The sequence below is a fragment of the Astatotilapia calliptera genome, chromosome 22, assembly GCF_964374335.1.
Source record: "Astatotilapia calliptera chromosome 22, fAstCal68.1, whole genome shotgun sequence".
In the NCBI taxonomy this organism is placed as follows: Eukaryota; Metazoa; Chordata; class Actinopteri; order Cichliformes; family Cichlidae; genus Astatotilapia; species Astatotilapia calliptera.
The window spans coordinates 13,325,505-13,342,085 of record NC_137442.1 but is presented as its reverse complement, the minus strand read 5'-3'; the positions used below and the strand labels follow the sequence as shown (position 1 = coordinate 13,342,085).

The 16,581-nt window shown below is 41.6% G+C and overlaps 2 protein-coding genes across 2 annotated transcripts; one reads left to right on the top strand and one right to left on the bottom strand.

The window, feature by feature from the left end:
• Positions 1-1,170: 1,170 nt before the first annotated feature.
• Positions 1,171-6,593, bottom strand: crabp2b (cellular retinoic acid binding protein 2, b). Its single transcript, XM_026157419.2, has 4 exons — positions 6,237-6,593; positions 3,471-3,649; positions 3,042-3,158; positions 1,171-1,500 (listed from the first exon to the last, which is right to left on the bottom strand). Exons 1-4 carry the CDS (start codon positions 6,316-6,318, stop codon positions 1,450-1,452), a joined length of 429 nt encoding a protein of 142 aa, XP_026013204.1. The 5' UTR covers positions 6,319-6,593; the 3' UTR covers positions 1,171-1,449.
• Positions 6,594-10,824: 4,231 nt separating this feature from the next.
• mrps21 (mitochondrial ribosomal protein S21) lies at positions 10,825-13,003 on the top strand. The gene is made up of 2 exons (XM_026156125.2): positions 10,825-10,982; positions 12,602-13,003. Exons 1-2 carry the CDS (start codon positions 10,900-10,902, stop codon positions 12,780-12,782), a joined length of 264 nt encoding a protein of 87 aa, XP_026011910.1. The 5' UTR covers positions 10,825-10,899; the 3' UTR covers positions 12,783-13,003.
• The last annotated feature ends 3,578 nt before the right edge of the window (positions 13,004-16,581 follow it).

Sequence of the window (16,581 nt, the reverse complement as noted above, 5' to 3'; positions counted from 1 at the left end):
GGCGATTATAGTGCAGGGATGTTTTTTTTTTAGAAGTGGGGCTTACCCCCTTAACTCCAGTGAAAGGAATTGGCCTGCACTGAGTGCTGACTCAGTCAACTCAAGAGAACACCTTTGGGATGAATTGGAGCCAAACCTTCTCATGAATGATCAGGATTGATCGAAAAGTCGAAAAATTCTTATGCACACTCAGTCATTTTGTTTTCAAAGCAGACTTGAAATATGACAGAAACCCCTCAGTTCAAAAAAGAGACAGGGGTAGTCCTAGTAGAGATAAAATGTAAGGTGCATGGCTGTACTTGAGTAAAAAGGTTTGATACTTTCTCCTCCAAATACACACACGTTTCCACTGAGGTTATTAATGACAGTCATCCTAAAGGAGGCCAAGTCCACCTGCTGCTTGCTCAGCAATGTGTATATAAACTGGGAAGCACTTCAGAGGGGTTCTTGTCTGCACACTGTTTGCAAACCTGGAAAAACCATCACTGCCTGTGAACCATAGCTGTTCTCTTCTCAGGAAGTCCCTGAGACCCCGGAGGTCCATTTTTCACAGCAAGGTGAGGCTCAGACTAAACCACGCTGCTGAGTTTTAGGTGAGCAAAGGGTAGACTTTCTTGTTCACTACTGGCTCTCGTTTTGTTCGCACCCCAATATGGTGACAAATTATATTTTAGAGAGGAAATAGCTGGAAGTGTCCCAGCACAACATAACAGGAAGTCGGTCAACACTTTGTAACTGGGCACAGAACCAGAGAGAAGAAAGCAATGGAGTTTTTAATGAGCATGCTCTGCATGTAGGCACAGCTGGAAAGCGGAGCATAGAGTGTATGAACTCCCCTGATGCTAACTAATGTTCTCATGGCCACCCTCTCCCTTTCCCCTCACTCATTTCATTTTCCTCTCCACTCCCTCTTTCCCCCTCGTCTTTGCCAAGTGTCTCTCAAAGCAGAGTTTATGAAATATGAATTGTCTTTGGGAGTTTTCAAACTAATCAAATGCATATTGTAGTGATGAAAGAGAGCACATAGAGGACAAGGGTTTGCAAATGGAAACAGCTTTTGGGGGAAAGGGTGTACAAATGGCAGACAGTAATGTAAAGTGATATGCAGACGGGAATAGGAGGTGCCGGGTGGGGACAACATAAAGAATGAGAGCTTGAAAAGAAACCAGATTTATATAAAACTGTTTATTAACATCTTTAAAAAAGATTTAGACACAGCTATAAAGCTTTATTTGTTTTTTAAAAAAGGAATGTAGTATGATACATAATGAATAAGTTTACTGTTATAAAAACAATACCAGCTGAAGCATTTTGAGCACTGTTTGACCTGACCAACACCGACTCTCTGAGAGGAAGAAGAAGAAGAAAAACAAGGCGAGTAAATGTAAACCATGCATGAGGCACAAAACAGAAGTATTGTATGACAGTCCTGGGGGAAAAAAACCAACTTCATTCTCTCTCATAAACTCTGGTGCAGACAACATCTCCAGCAGTCATTGTCTGAAAGAAAACAGCAACACAGACACAGATAAGACACAGTTCATGTTTTTCTTTTTTTAAAGCTGTTTAACAACCATTTAGTCAGCAAGAAAAAGATTGAGAACAGGTGTCCTGGAGCAGGATGTGTTTAAAGTCAGCTTATTTTGTCAACATTTCTTTTACCCAAAGGAAAAAACAGATTTTTAAAGGTAGTTACATGAAAGGGAAATCTTTGTTAGGACAGCAGCTGACAGTCTCATGATTACATCTCTGAAGAGGCTGAACTTTCCCAGTATATTCAACTTTAATGCTAAACCAACATCATAATGCATAAAAATTTTTAAAACATAAAACTGAGCACACAAAGGCAAGCTTCAATTGAATTCAATTTATACAGCACCAAATCACAAAACTCCAACGATCAGGTATGACCAAGCACTTGACGATAACGGGGAGGAAAAACTCCTTTTTAACAGGAAGAAACCTCCAGCAGAACCAGTCTTAGGGGGTGGTTAGGGTTGGGGGTGAAACAAACATCAGGGGACATCAGATTTCATTATGCTTTTTTACAAATTATGATATAATCCTTTTGACATAGCCCTTGTGTACTCCACACTGGAGCAAATTCCCTACTTTAAATGTATTTCACCTGTAGTTTTCACCTCCATTCAAGCACAGCCTGCTCTAACTGTAACTGGTCAACACCACTCTGAAATGGAAAACATTTCAGCAGACGTACACTAGAGTCTACAAAATTGTGGAACAATTTCAGAACAATATAATAATAAACTTTGAATATTTCATCATTGTAGTTTGTATTATTAAAAGATTCTGACAATCTGGAGAAATCACATGGCCTGTGGTCTTCAGGCAATCGGGGAGCATCACATTAGAAACAGACATGATTCTGTTATAAAAATCACTGCATGGGCTCAGGAACACTTCCAGAAATAACTGTCTGTGAACACAGTTCACTGTACCATCCACAAATGACAATTAAAGCCCTCTAATGCACAAACACAGGCATCTTTTCATTTAAACTGGACTCAGGCAAAGCGGAAGACCTTTCCTTAGTAAGTCGAACCGAAATTTGAAATTCTTTTTTGGAAAACATGGACACAACATCCTGCAGACTAAAGAGGAGAGGGACTTTTCTGGCTTGTTATCAGCACTCAGTTCAAAATTCTGCATCAGAGATGACATGGAGGCAAATGAGCGGGCTGTGAAATTGGCAGCTTGCATATCTGGAAAGGCAGCATCAGTGCTGAAAGGCTCATTCAGGTTTTGCAGCAACATATGCTCCCATCCAGCATTTCCAGGGAAGGCCTTGCATGTTTCAGCAAGACAATGTTTTTGTTATGAAATTCAAAATGAGCCAATATTTTTCTCCTTTTAGAGATTTGACATGTGTTCTTTGTCCTCTTGTGAATAAAACATGGGTTTTATGAATGTATTACTTCCTGGAAGCTGAAAATGAATTCAAATCTTACTTGGGGGTCCTAAAATATCTACACTGAGACTCAAATTGATAGCACTGTTCATTTTGTACTTATTGCACGTACCAGTACGAGCTCTCCATCATTGGTCAGCTCTCGGGTCCACGCTGTCTTCGGCCCATCGCCTTTCTGTAAAGTCTGTTCGCAGCTGATCTTTCTGTCTGTTTCCCACTTAGGAAAACTCTGCAGGGATTCACATGAGAAAACGTATCAATGCCTGAATTAAGTTATAGCAAAGTTCAGGTTTGGTCATAACCGGAGCTCAGTGTGCTGGTTGCTGCACGTCAAAATGTTTTCACGGCTTGTCCTTCATCACCCACTCGGTATGAAGATGAAAAACAGATCTCTTCGAGTTGCACTGAAATTATTTCCATATGTTTCTTTTGCACAGAGCTGGGGCTAGTTATGCTGTCCTTGGCCAAATCCCGGTATGCATGTACTAACATTGCACAGTTTTTGTGTTTTTTGGTTAATTTGAAGCAAAGAGACGTGTACCGTGCAGGGACGTCCATCCACCGTGGTCTCGCTGAAAGATTGACCCACGGTGAAGGAGACATTGGTGGTGCGGACGCTGGTGGATGTCTTGATGGACAGAGTCTCTTCCTGCTGGGTGATTTCCACTGCCGGGCTGGACGCCGCTGCCACTGCAATCTTCCTCAAGAACACGTTGACACCTGACCACAGACATGCAGACCAAATGTGAAACCAGAGCTGTGCAGTGCTGGTCTTTACAGTGGGGAATGAGTATAATCATAGCTGTGCGTGCCAGGCAAACTTTATCTGAAGGGCATGCATGTTTTACTCTGATTTCCCCACATTCTGCTAATTTTACAACGTCTTTATGGGACACAGTGCTGGGAAGTTTTATTGCATACCCTTCAACAAAATTAAATATTGTCTGATTCCTCCATAACAAAGGTTATGCACGAAATCATTTCTGGAAGCCTAAACATTTTCAAAACAGTCCGCGTTGTTGCATTGCCACACAGTAACCCAAGTCTGAAAAAATAAAGCAGGGAAATGTTCATTGTGATTCATTTCTTTCAAGTCTATACATGCAGGCTATAGTGAATGACGTAAAAAAAACAAGAGCATTAATCTCACAGACATATGGCAAGCTTCAGAAAATGGTTCCTGCTAATGAAGAGCACATGGGATTTCCTCTTAATAAGGCACAACATACAGAACCACTGGTATGAAACCACTTATTTCTGTTGTTAAAGGCACAGTTCACTGCAAAAATAAAAGTAATTCATTAGCCTGTCAAATGAAAAACAACCTGAAGTTTCTTCATCCTCACAGCCTGAGCCACTTTTCAAAGAAATCCGTTTGTAATCCTCAGCTTTTTTTGAGATTTGAGATAAGAGTCTGGTTTTCTAGAAAAAATATTTCTAATAATGATCACTGAAGATAAGAATCAGATAAGGTATGACGCATCGTGTGCATAGACAACTGGAAAAACTGTAGAAAATGAGTCCATCTGAATGTGTCTTGCAGTTTTGCGTCTCTCTTTTTGTTGTCATTTTTGAGTCTCTGTAGTCATTTTTGGGGTAGGTGTGAATGTTTCTCTTTGATGTACTTCTCAAAGAGCGATGGTAAATGGGCTGGTCCTTATACAGTTCTTTTTTTTACCTGACCATTCAAAGCACTTTATATCTATTATAGAGCTTTTTATTCAACCATTCGCTTTTTTCCGTCTTTCACACGCATTCATACTCTGATGAACCCATTGGAGAGCAACTTGGGGTTCGGTATTTTGCTCCAGGATACTTTGGAGACTGAAGCACGGATCAGACCACTAACCTTTCAGTCAGTAGATGACCCGCTCCACCTCCTGAGCTACAGCCACCCAAATATTAACAGAGTTATTCAAGTGAATATTGTCTCTCAATCTGAAATAGAAATATTTATACAGGCTTCTTATTTCATTGTGGTAATGTGTTATTCCTTCGCCTGAACACATCTGCTAAAGCTGGAAGGTTTCTCACCAGGTCCCATATGACACCACTTCTGATTTCTTTACACTGGGTTCAGTTTAAGATTTTGGTGATCACTGTGATCAGACGTATCTCTATATTAGGGAGCTTTTTCAACCAGAAAATCTTCCTGATGGTACCTGGTCCAGGATGAAGAGCAAAGAAAATTGTGATTTGGGGTTTTGGAGGGGGTCCTTTAGTCCTTAAACTGGATCTGCAGACACTGTTGATACCTTCAAGAAGACCCACCAGTGCAACCTCATTTTTATTTACTTGCATCAGTTTAAACTCCTCTAGTAGTTCCATCTATTATTTTGTATCGTTTTCTATGTTTCTATAAAACACTTTGTGACTTTTGTTCTGTAGAAATACAGCAAGAAAAGAAAAGGTTGAATGAATAGCACCATGGAAGTGTTGTGAGTAGGGATGTAAATTATTGTGAATGTAACCTTTTGCTGTGTGAGTTGGACTGGCTTCAGTGATTAAAAAAAAACACCCCAAAAATCTGATTCAGACCAGATTTGCTCATGCATAACAGAAGCAGCAGGCACTCAATCTCTCTCTCTCTCTCTCTCTCTCTCACACACACACACACACACACACACACACACACACACACACACACACACACACACACAGCCCTAGATTAAGCCAGAGAGGCCCCAGGCATTGTAGGAAAGTCAGTCTCAGACCTGGCAGTCTGCTGGGGCCCATGTCGAGGCTTAGTTCCGTTTACAGTGGCTCTAATTACAACCGCATGAGCAGGAGCTTGCCACAGATGAGCCTAGTCTCATCGTCCTCCATAGGATATTTGTCTTCACATTTTTAAGGGATGCCACCGGATGGCACTCGCCTGACCTCTCACTCCTGTTTTCAGTAGAAAGCCTGTGTGGCTTAACAGAACCAATATTCCCAGGACCACATTAGCCACTATGCAGGAGCAAGCCAGTTTAGCCACATGCAGAGCCACTTCAGACCGCTTCGGCTCTCCAGCCGATTTCTGAGCCCAACGGATAATGCCAAAATGACTGACAGGACTTTTTTTTTCTATCGAGATGCATCCCACCTCCTTCCTTTTTGTTTTACAGTTCATGATTAAAATCAGTGCAAAACATGCATGTTTAACGTTCCGCGTGTAAATAATTTTTTATACTTAAAAATAAGATGTTCCTCTTTTGTAATACATAAATACAGTTATTCTGCATTTTTTTCAAGAAAGCAAATTAAATGAGCTAATTGATGCGAGGGTCCAAATATAATAATTTTTTAAAATCCATTCACTCACCAAGCGCTCTCAAAAGTTCCTCGAAGTTTTCCGAAGACTTCATTTTCCATTTTCCAGAGAAATCGGTGACTTTATTCTCCATTTCTGTGCAAGCACTTGCAGAAATTAATATTATTGGATTATCAGCGGATTATAAACCTATTCTGGTCGCAGTCACTGTTTCTCTATATGTCTGTCCTCCCGCGTTCACCGGTTGGTAAAGTCGTCTCCTCTGCCTGCATCTGAGCCTCCATTCATTGGCTGACTGCTCGCCTGGATCTGATGCCGGTCCAGCCAATGCAGAAGCCAGTGGCAGGGAGGGACTTTCCCCCTCGCTCCCCGATTCCAAGTCTACCCTCCACCTCTGTCAGCATGGTGAAAGATTTGGATAAGAGCTGGAGAATTCACTTCCAGTAAGTCCTTTGATGTTGATGGGCTGCCAGCTCGGATATTAAATAGAAGCGTTAATTGTTTTTAAGATGGCACTATGTTACTCCCAGATATTTGACAAGAGCTCCTGATAATAAAAAAACATGGAATGAGGCTGAAACGTATTACTTATTAAGTTTAGGACTATTTAAGAAGCAAGGGTGTTTGGTTTTAAAGGGCTGGAATGTCAAATCAGATATCAGGTTAATGTGTTTAGCTCCAAAGCTGGGTTGGAAAGGCTGGTAATGAAAAAGGAAAAGATAAGACAGCCAGCTGGAGGCATCCATCCAGGAACATGCCATCGGCATTGCCACCCTGCAATTAAAACTTTAGAGCATGAGTGTCAAACTCATTTTAATCCAGCGTCCACATAGAGCCCAGTTTAAACTCAAGTGCATCGGACCAGCAAAAACAAGGCTCAATAGCCCATTAAAAATGTGTTTCCCTTTCTTTCAGCGCAAGAGCAGTGCAGGACTACATAAACAGAGAGGGTGGCCCGGTGTGCGTGTGATTAATGCAGACAAAATCTAAAGCAATAACTATCAAAGCAAAGCAAAAGAATGAACAGAATCAACCAACAAGGGAGGAAAGGAGATGCTGAAACATGCCCTGGACTGTTTTTGTGGCCAATAAGACTCATGTTTCACTGATAACTGGTTTATTTATGTGAATGAAAAAGCTTATATTTAATATACCCGATAAAACTTATATTATCATCTCACTCTGTCTTTATCTGAACTGGACAGGGGCTGATTACTATCTGCTCAGTGAATCACAGTTCAAATGCTCCTTTCCTTTGCATGCAAACCACAATTATAGTTGCTTTATACAAGAACACAATAAAAAAGGTCATTCACATTTAGAGACATTTGGTTTGTTGTGCATTAAATATATTGAGAGGAGGTCAGAAGAAGTTGTCCTGTGTCTTTGTGGATCTAAAGGAATCATATGATAGGGTGCCAAGAAGGGAACTGTGGTGCTGATGAGGAAGTGAGGAGTGGCAGAGAAATATGTGAGGGTGGTGCAGGACATGTATGAGGACAGTGAGACAGTGAGGAGGTGTGCAGCGTGAGTGACAGTTGGTTTCAAGGTGGGGGTGGGATTACATCAGGGATCGGCTCTGAGCCACTTTTGTTTGTGGTGGTGATGGACAGGCAGACAGACGAGGCCAGGAAGGAGTCTCCACAGACTATAATGTTCACAGACAACATTGTGATCGGTTGTGAGAGTAGACAGACGGAACAGTAAAGATGCAAAGAGGAGTGAGAGAGTGAAGGTGGATGAGTTTAAATGTCTGGGTTCAACAATCCAAACCAAACACAGTGTACAAGTGCGATGAAGAAGAGAGTGCATGGGAAAACAGACAAAATAATAATAATTTAAAAACAGGTTAAATTAATGTGATCGCAAGTTGGGCAATGCAATGACAGTAATCAGCAGAAATCAGCAGAAACTGATAAATAAACAATTTGAATATTCACATAAGTATCATCAGTGGGATGTGTGTGATCATAATGTGGATGAAACTTACTGGCAGAGTTTGTAGATGCAAACTTCCATTTTATGTTTCTCTCTCTCTCTCTCTCTCTCTCACACACACACACACACACACACACACACACACACACACACACACACACACACACACACACACACACACACACACACACACACAGAGAGAGAGAGAGAGAGAGAGAGAGAGAGAGACTCAGTGCCAAGAAGGTTTCAGCAGCGCTGGATGAGACGGGATGCCTCTGGAAACACGATGCACTGCATTCACCCAACAAAAGGAGTCATGATGTTATCTGTGCAGGCTGTCTAAGCATTCCTCCCCGTGGCACCATGCAGATACAGTAGCCTATAGAGTTACAGAAACATGGGAGTTGACCTCATCTGCAATGTTATGTAGAGAAAAGGCAGATTAATTAGACCCACCTTACACACAGCAGCATTCACCGCTAGCTGACCTCAGACAGAGGACAACAGCAGAGCACAGGGGATGAGGAGAAAGAGAGGAGAATAGCCCTGATGAAAGAATAACACCGGACACTGCTCTCACTGCTGCTATGACAACAGATGTAACTCCATGAAGCTGTGATTCCCCTGAAAGCTATCTCCCTTTATACAGCCTCTAATGGCAGCAGTTTGGTTCCCTGCTCTAGAGAGACATGATTGTTTGTTTGTTTGATTTTCTCTCTCTGATTAATTCAGATTATTTTATTTGTATGTGTGTGTGTGTGTGGCTGTGTAGTTCCTGGGTGGAGGCTGTGAACCCCTGCACACATGACTGTGTGCATGGGTTCTATAACTAATCAGCATCCATCAATGCATATATACTCTGTCAACAACAACAACAACAACAATAATAATAATAATAATAATACATTTTTATTTATATAGCACCTCTCTAGACAGAGTCACAAAGTGCAGCACATAAGATAAGTCATAAAAAGGTAAAAACAGACAATATAAAACAGGCAAAAATTAACCAAAAGCAGATGAACTGAGTTTTGAATTGTTTATTAAAAACAACTATTGAGTCCACAGTTCTTAAGGTTTGGGGGAAAGAGTTCCACAGGCTAGGGGCCACAGTGGCAAAAGCTTAGTTCTCCTCTTAGTCTGTTTTATAGCAAGTAAGCCCTGATCAGATGACCTCAGGGACCTGCTAGGGACATCGGGCTGTAGCAGATCAGAGATGTAGGCTGGTGCCAGTCCATGCAAAGCTCTATAAGTCAAGACCAGGATCTTAAAATGGACTCTGAATTCAACAGGAAGCCAGTGTAGCTGAGATAGCAATGGTGTTACATATGAATACGTAGAGGATTTTGTCAAAAGCCTACCTGCAGCATTTTGCACAACCTGCAGACGATCCAGAGAACCTTTGCTTAGACACATAAACAGTGAGTTACAATAGTCCAAGCGTGAGGAAATAAATGGATGTATAACAATCTCCAGTTCAGAGTGAGATAAAATAGGGCTTAACAAACCAGAGAATTCTCATGCCCATCCAATGTAAGAGTCGAATCAAAAGTGACACCTAAATTCCTGATAGAGGATTTAACATAGACCGAGAGAGGACCATGGGCTTTCACTATCTGGGATAATAATCTGTCTGGAGCGCACATAAGGACTTCAGTTTTCCCCTCGTTGAGTTGGAGAAAATTTGCAGCCATCCAACGTTTGATAGAATCTAAGCAGTCATTCAGAAGCTGAAGCTTAGATAAATCCTGGGGCTTAAAAGAAATATCATCAGCATAACAGTGATAAGAAATCTCCTCAAAAGAGCCCATTATATGCTGGAAGGGGAGAAGATATATTAAAAACAATAAAGGCCCCAAAACCGAACCTTGAGGGAGACCATAAATAAGGGAGGTAGAGGATGACCTAAAATCGGAGACCACCACAGAATAGGATCGGTGATGTATGAGGAGAACCACTCAAAGGCAGTTCCAGATACACCCAGTGTTTTAGCCTTTCAAGGAGCATGCGGTGGTCAACAGTCTCAAAAGCTGACGTGAGGTCCAACATATGTAGAACAGAGCATTTTCCTGCATCATTACTCATCAAAATAACAAAATAACAAATATTAACAACAGCATGGAGTCAGAAGTTCATTGGATAAAAGATTAAATACCGTAGATAAAACTAAAGGGGTGTTGTTTTTACCTGTAGGAGGCAGAGCTGGAGACGTTGAAGTTTTTATTGAGACAGGCCAGGATACACAAGAATAAGTGCATCAGAAGGACAGCTCAGGTCAAGTGATTTTGAGACAAAGTTAGAGAGGTAAGGCTGAGATGGTTTGGACGTGCACAGGAGGGATAGCGGATATGTTTGCAAAGGTTGCTGAAGATGCTGCCAGGCAGGGGGGAAAGAGGAAGCCCACAAAGGAGATTCGGGGATAAAGTGAAGGAGGATGTGAAGATAGACAGAGGCAGATGACCATAAATACATTTTCACTTCAAGTTTTCACCTTTAAGAAATATTTCAAAATGATAAAAGGGTTTATGAAGCATACGTGTCTTTTAAAGTAAAGTAGAGTCTCGAACATAACTGAAAATTTAATTTTAGAATAAAATATCTGGGAGGAGAAAAAAAAAGGCAGAAAAGCCTTTACCACGGGAAAGATGCCATTTACTAAAACGGTTGAGTCAAACGCCCCCTAGTGTTTGTGTTTATGCGGCGCTTCTTGTGTCCGGAACCTTTTGTCGTTAGGCGTTTACAGCCGAACGAGAGTTGAGCAAGCACCGGTCTCATCATGGCGAGACACCTTCGATTCATTTCCCGGACGGTGATGGTCCAAAACGGGGATGTGGATGCCGCGTACAAGACTTTAAACAGGTCACTGCGAGGTTTTTGAATTTAACGTTGTTTGTCAGATGTGTTTGTTATCCGACCAGAGGCGCGCTAACGGCCCAGCCTAGCTTGTTGCTCAATGTCACAGAGCTGCGCCTGCGCAGTGGGGACAACACAGTTTACAGAATACGCTTTTTCTGAGGCTTTTTTGTGTTTTAATTTATAAGATAGATATACATGTAATCAAAAAGCGAAATTCACTACACGTTTAAATTGAAATTGATTAAAGTCTGCGTATTTTAAGCATATTAGCATCATTCGCGGTTTTTAAAGAGCATAACGTAAAAAAAAATTCGACTTAAAATTGCGCTAGAAAAAACAGTAATTTCACACATTTCGACAATTTTATTTAGCTCTGTTGTTTAGTTGTTACATTTGGATTTCAAAGTAAAAGCAGGGAGAATTCTAGTTTTTTTTTTTTCTCGGTGGGGGGTGGGGAGTTGGACGGGACCATGAATTAACTGTGTGACCCGTGAGAAAATCATAAAGGATAAATAAAGTGTTAAGGGCTGATTTTAAAATACATTAGCCATGATCTTCCAGCCTTTGTGCAGAGTCCTTTGCCCCGATACAGATGGTATTACAGTGCACAAGAGTCTGTATAGTGAACTGCTAAAAGACTGTACTGCATGGTAGTAGAAGAAGGTTTTAGATCTGAAAGTAACTTAAAAGTAGCAGTACTTCTCTGTAAAATGCGCTTTTCCAAATTAAAACACTACATGTAAAGTTCTAGGAGTAAAAGTACATATCTCAACATGGTGTGCAGTGTCCTCTTTAAAAATTGGAGAGGTTGCAGGCCTATAAACCTATCTACAGCAAATGGACAATATCTGAATATCTGTCATGTCCTTCATAAATTGAAAAAAATCCAGCAAAGACCTGACACAGAACTTGAGAGATCCTTCTGCCTTTTTTGCTGAGAAATGGTCAGCAAATCACTGCAACTATTCTCCATTTTACTAGCAAAATATATAAAGAAATGAGGGGTGGCCCAAGACTTTTGCACATTATTTTTGCATAGATTTTATGGCTCAAGATGATTAATTTTTAAATGTTTATTTGGATCCAAAAGCAGAGCACGCACAATTTTTTGAAGGACTAACATTTCAAGATCTATTTATTTTTGGTCCTCTCTGTTATTTGGACTATTTTAAATACATATTTAATGGGTATATGTTGTCCTGTGGTCAGGAACAAGTTACAGTTTATCTTGGCATTACATCCCAGTTACAGTTTATCCTATGGCTGGGAGCCAGTTACAGTTTGTGCTGTGGTTAGGTGCAGTTCTGGTTACAGTTTACCTATGAATCCGTGCTTCAGTCTCATTAGAAGCTGACTGTGTTTGCATGCCCTCAGACTCTGAAAACGTAATGTTCTCTGTTGTACTTCTTACATTTTGACATTTTGTCTGGGTGAGTTACCGATTAGTCTAAAAAAAAAAAAAGATGAATAAAAATGTAATGGTTTTAGCATATTAAGCACTTATAAGCAGAGGCTGACATCTAATAGGAACTGATGCACTTGGGACTACATTTGTGTCACTTTTACTGCTCTTTCTGTTTACTAAGTCTAATCTATTCACACGTTTTTTCTGTTTACTCCAGGATTCTGACTCAGGATGGCATTGTTGACACAGTGAAGCGCAAACGATACTACGAGAAGCCCTGCCGAGAACGACAGCGGAAGAACTTTGAGAACTGCAGGCGTATATACCACACGGAGATGGCCAGAAAAATTGCCTTCATCTCCAGGACAAACAGAGAAGATCCCTGGCTCGGCTGCTAGGGAGATGGCTCCTGTTGGAAAAGGAATGATGGACTGGATAAGACTGGGGAAGCAAAGCTGAAAGAAGCAAACAAGACCAACATAATGCTGCTGCCTGAGCCTGAAGGACCAGGCAAACGCAGACAAAAGTGGTGTTTATGTGGTCACATTGTAAACACAAAAAATGTGATTTAATTGTCTCCATTTTGAACATTTCTAATAAATTAGACACTTAGGACTTATCACAGTTGATCTTTTATTTGAATAACAAACTGGTGTATTCTGTAAACTCAGCTGTGTGTGTATTGGGTGATGTTTTTGCCCATATATGGCACTGGAAGTAGTTTAACGCGACCTCATTTTCTGAAGGAAACAATGCTGCGATGCTTTGGGTTTTTGTGTGTGTGTGTGTGAATGAGGTCTTGGCTCAGCAGCATCGTACTGTAAATTAATTCAAGGTCACTAATGCACAGTGTGGCGTTAATGTCCACCGACAATGTCGGCCACCTCCTGCAATGCTGCTTAAGCGAGGCGCGTCGGCCGCGCACGTCTGTCTCGGCTGTTTCCAGCAGGGGGCTTTGATGTGTGCACTTGCTCTCTCCTCACTTACACAGGGAAAGTTAAACATTTTCACCACGCTTACTTGTCTCCGAGGTTACCAGGTCATGTTTATATCCTGTCCTCTGTCTTCAGGCAGTGGGTGGCATTGTAAGGACTGAGGGGAGAGCTCTGACAGATGACCTGTGTATATTTCACACTGTAAAAGGTTGACTATCCTCACAACATAACTGTTTTTAAAGGATACGCTAATTTGTATGACTAGTGGATCTAACAGTAGTGAAGAGTGTTTTGGTTCTAATCCTCGCAGTAGTTACAAATTTCCCCTCAAAAGCAGAAAAACATTTAACTGTTATGGAGGGTTAACTGGAACTACTTTTTGTTCCCATGGAACTGTCCTGTGGATTATCCACAGCTACAGTTTGTTACTGGTGATTTTGTTAAACAATGCTGCGAGTTTTAACTCCATGCTGGCAGAGTAATGTGTAAAACATGGCCAAATTAAAATAGTGAGTGTCTGCATAGCTACAAACATATATACTACTTGGGCCACCCTACAGGAGCTGTTTAGTCATGAAAACCATGCCATGAAGTTCCCGGCGTGCAGCTTTGGGCTGATGTTATTGTCAGGGGAGATTTGGAGTAAACCGGGGTATTTGGTCACAAGTACACTCCTTTGAAAACGACATTAGTGAATAACTGACGTTATTTGTCCCAGGAATGATAAAAGGAAGAATCATATCTAACCTTGGTTCTTTTGATTGCACTGTAAGATCAGAGTAGGCCTGCTGCTCCACACTGAATGGAGCCATCTGCAAAGGTGGTTATATTGATATGTTACCACCTTTTTAACCACCTCTGCTGCTTCAAAATTCCCACCAGTCGGCAACTGCAGGACTAGGTCAAACATTGGATCAGGGGTTTTCTTTCACAGGATGTTTACAAGATCCGAAGGAATACCTGGACCTGCTCCAAGTTAAACCAGTAGGCCTCGCCACACCTCTCGGGAATCCCTGGGTTAGGCTAAGGGTTTGGGAGGTATCATGTTTGGTTATTACAAAGATTGCCAAACAAACACGCTTGTGTGTATTTGGGCACGTATAACTACGCACAGGCAGCAGTCACTGCTTGGGGAACATTGGTAATAGATAACAAGGCTCAATCAAAATAAGAGAAAAGCTCTTCCAACAACATTTGAGGTGGATCAGATGGGGTACAGGCAGTATTAAGTAATAGGTGATTGGTCCATAGTTCAGTTTTTATTTTAAGGTTTAATCTGTGGCTTTCTTTATGATGTAGACTGTGCATCCAGCAGACTTGGTAAAGTAATATCATCGAGACAGGCGCAAACACTTTTGTTGGCTTGCACCCAACATAAACACACTGCCAGCTTCCTTTCCACTCATAAGTATCGACTGCACAGAGGACATGTCAACACTTAGAATAATATATGTTGCCACCCATGGCTTCTAATTTGAACCAGCAGCCAACAGTGACACTTAAGAAGTCTGATTGTAGTGCAGCTCATGTCAAATACTTTTATAGCCCCATATACATAAGCTTTAAAGAAAACATGCCTGGCCAAAGCTATTAGAACATTCATGCATATGTTGAACATCTGCATCCTTGATTCAATTATAATTCTTCAGTTGTCTGCATATACTGCTGCTGGCAGTAGGCTCCCCTGTTTACACGGTTTCTTTATCAGTTGATGGCTGGTGCTGTTTGCATGGTTACAGTACCTGTGTCGCAATCAAAAAGTCTGGAACTAAGTGTACCTGTGCAAACTTTAGGAACATGAATCAAGCCAGTGTGACAAGAGCGATACTGACAATGTGCCATAAAAAGAGCATTACTGATCTGATGATTTGTATAAAGAACCTGCACGCACTGCCTGGGAACTGCGTTTTCATTGGTCCAGGTTAAATTACGTAATTTAAGCATTCTGTTCACAATGGCACTGCATCACTTTTGTTTGAACGGTATAATAAAAGATTTCGAACTCTATTCGACTCCCTCCACCACACCCAGAGTTGTGGCAGTGCTGAATCTGGCTTGTGCCATGCTTTCTATGTCACTCTCTTTTTTTCACTAATGTTATTCACCTGTTCCCCGTGTTGTACCGAAATCATCATAAACATTTGTTTTTGTCTGTAAAAGCTATTTTAATCAACTAAACCCACCTACACTTGCAGGTTAACAGCCCTCTTTTTGCATGTGACACAAGTGATTCACTCCTCAAGCATATATCTTATTACATAATTATGTAAGCCTGCCTTCCAATGGGCTCTCTCTCTCTCTCTCCCTCTGTGGCTTTAATAGGCCTATGTTGCCACATCTTCTTATCTTGTCCAGCTTGTTGACATGAACTTAATAATAAATAAAATTATTGTTTCTAGAGTTTATTTTAATAAAGGTTATATTAGATTGCACTGTAATCTGAAGCCAAAATTATGTTGTTGCTTCAATAGACCTTTATCGCATGCTTATTTAAATCTAAATCTCCCAATTAGTGGTTTGGTTTGTTGTTGTATGCATGGAAGATGTTCAGGTGTTATCTTGGCAGGTGACCCCAGAAAGCAAGTTATCAACGCAAGACTGACACAAAATCCCTTTAAATAATATTAATCTTCTTCGGAAAGACCCTGCTGTGAACTGTGCATGTCTCTCTCTCTCTCTCTCTCTGATTAATGATGTTAATCAAGTGACGTGGGTGTCTTGGTCCATCACATGCAAGCCTATTGGAGAGCTTCAGTTAAGTAACATGACGAATTTGGAAGAATGTGGAGAGAGTATGGAGGGGGAAGGGGGGGGGGGTGGTGGAGAGAGTATGGAGGGGGAAGGGGGGGGGGTGGAGAGAGTATGGAGGGGGAAGGGGGGGGGGTGCAGCCCCCACTGAAAAAGGAGAAGACTCCAGAGTGTAGAGGTGTGTGTGTACGTGTATGTGCGCGCGGGGACCAGCAGCGTGGTCTGTTATTACTCGTTGGCTCTATAATGTGACTCAATCTGCATATCAACATTTTAGATGCCAGTTGCCTCGTGCTGTTCCTCTCGCTCTGCATCCACACCTACCACACGTGCGGCCGTTGAAGGATCGGAGGGATCCAAACCCTTATACCAACCAACCGACGTTGTGCGTCCCGCCGATTGGCCAAGCCTCTCGGCCAAAGGGAAAAGAGCAGCTCTGGGCTCAGCCAATCGCGGCTCCGTACACGCTCCAGCACGTGTAGAGGCCGTTGCTCTCAGTGGGTAGTTCGCGTGC

Excerpts from the sequence above, each read along its gene's own strand:
- crabp2b (XM_026157419.2), bottom strand. The coding sequence starts at position 6,318 with ATGGAGAATAAAGTCACCGATTTCTCTGGAAAATGGAAAATGAAGTCT. Across the intron at positions 3,650-6,236 it reads GGAACTTTTGAGAGCGCTTG|GTGTCAACGTGTTCTTGAGG; the intron begins GTGAGTGAATGG and ends GTCTGTGGTCAG. Across the intron at positions 1,501-3,041 it reads ATGATGGAGAGCTCGTACTG|ACAATGACTGCTGGAGATGT; the intron begins GTACGTGCAATA and ends GTTTTCTTTCAG.
- mrps21 (XM_026156125.2), top strand. The coding sequence starts at position 10,900 with ATGGCGAGACACCTTCGATTCATTTCCCGGACGGTGATGGTCCAAAAC. Across the intron at positions 10,983-12,601 it reads GCGTACAAGACTTTAAACAG|GATTCTGACTCAGGATGGCA; the intron begins GTCACTGCGAGG and ends TGTTTACTCCAG.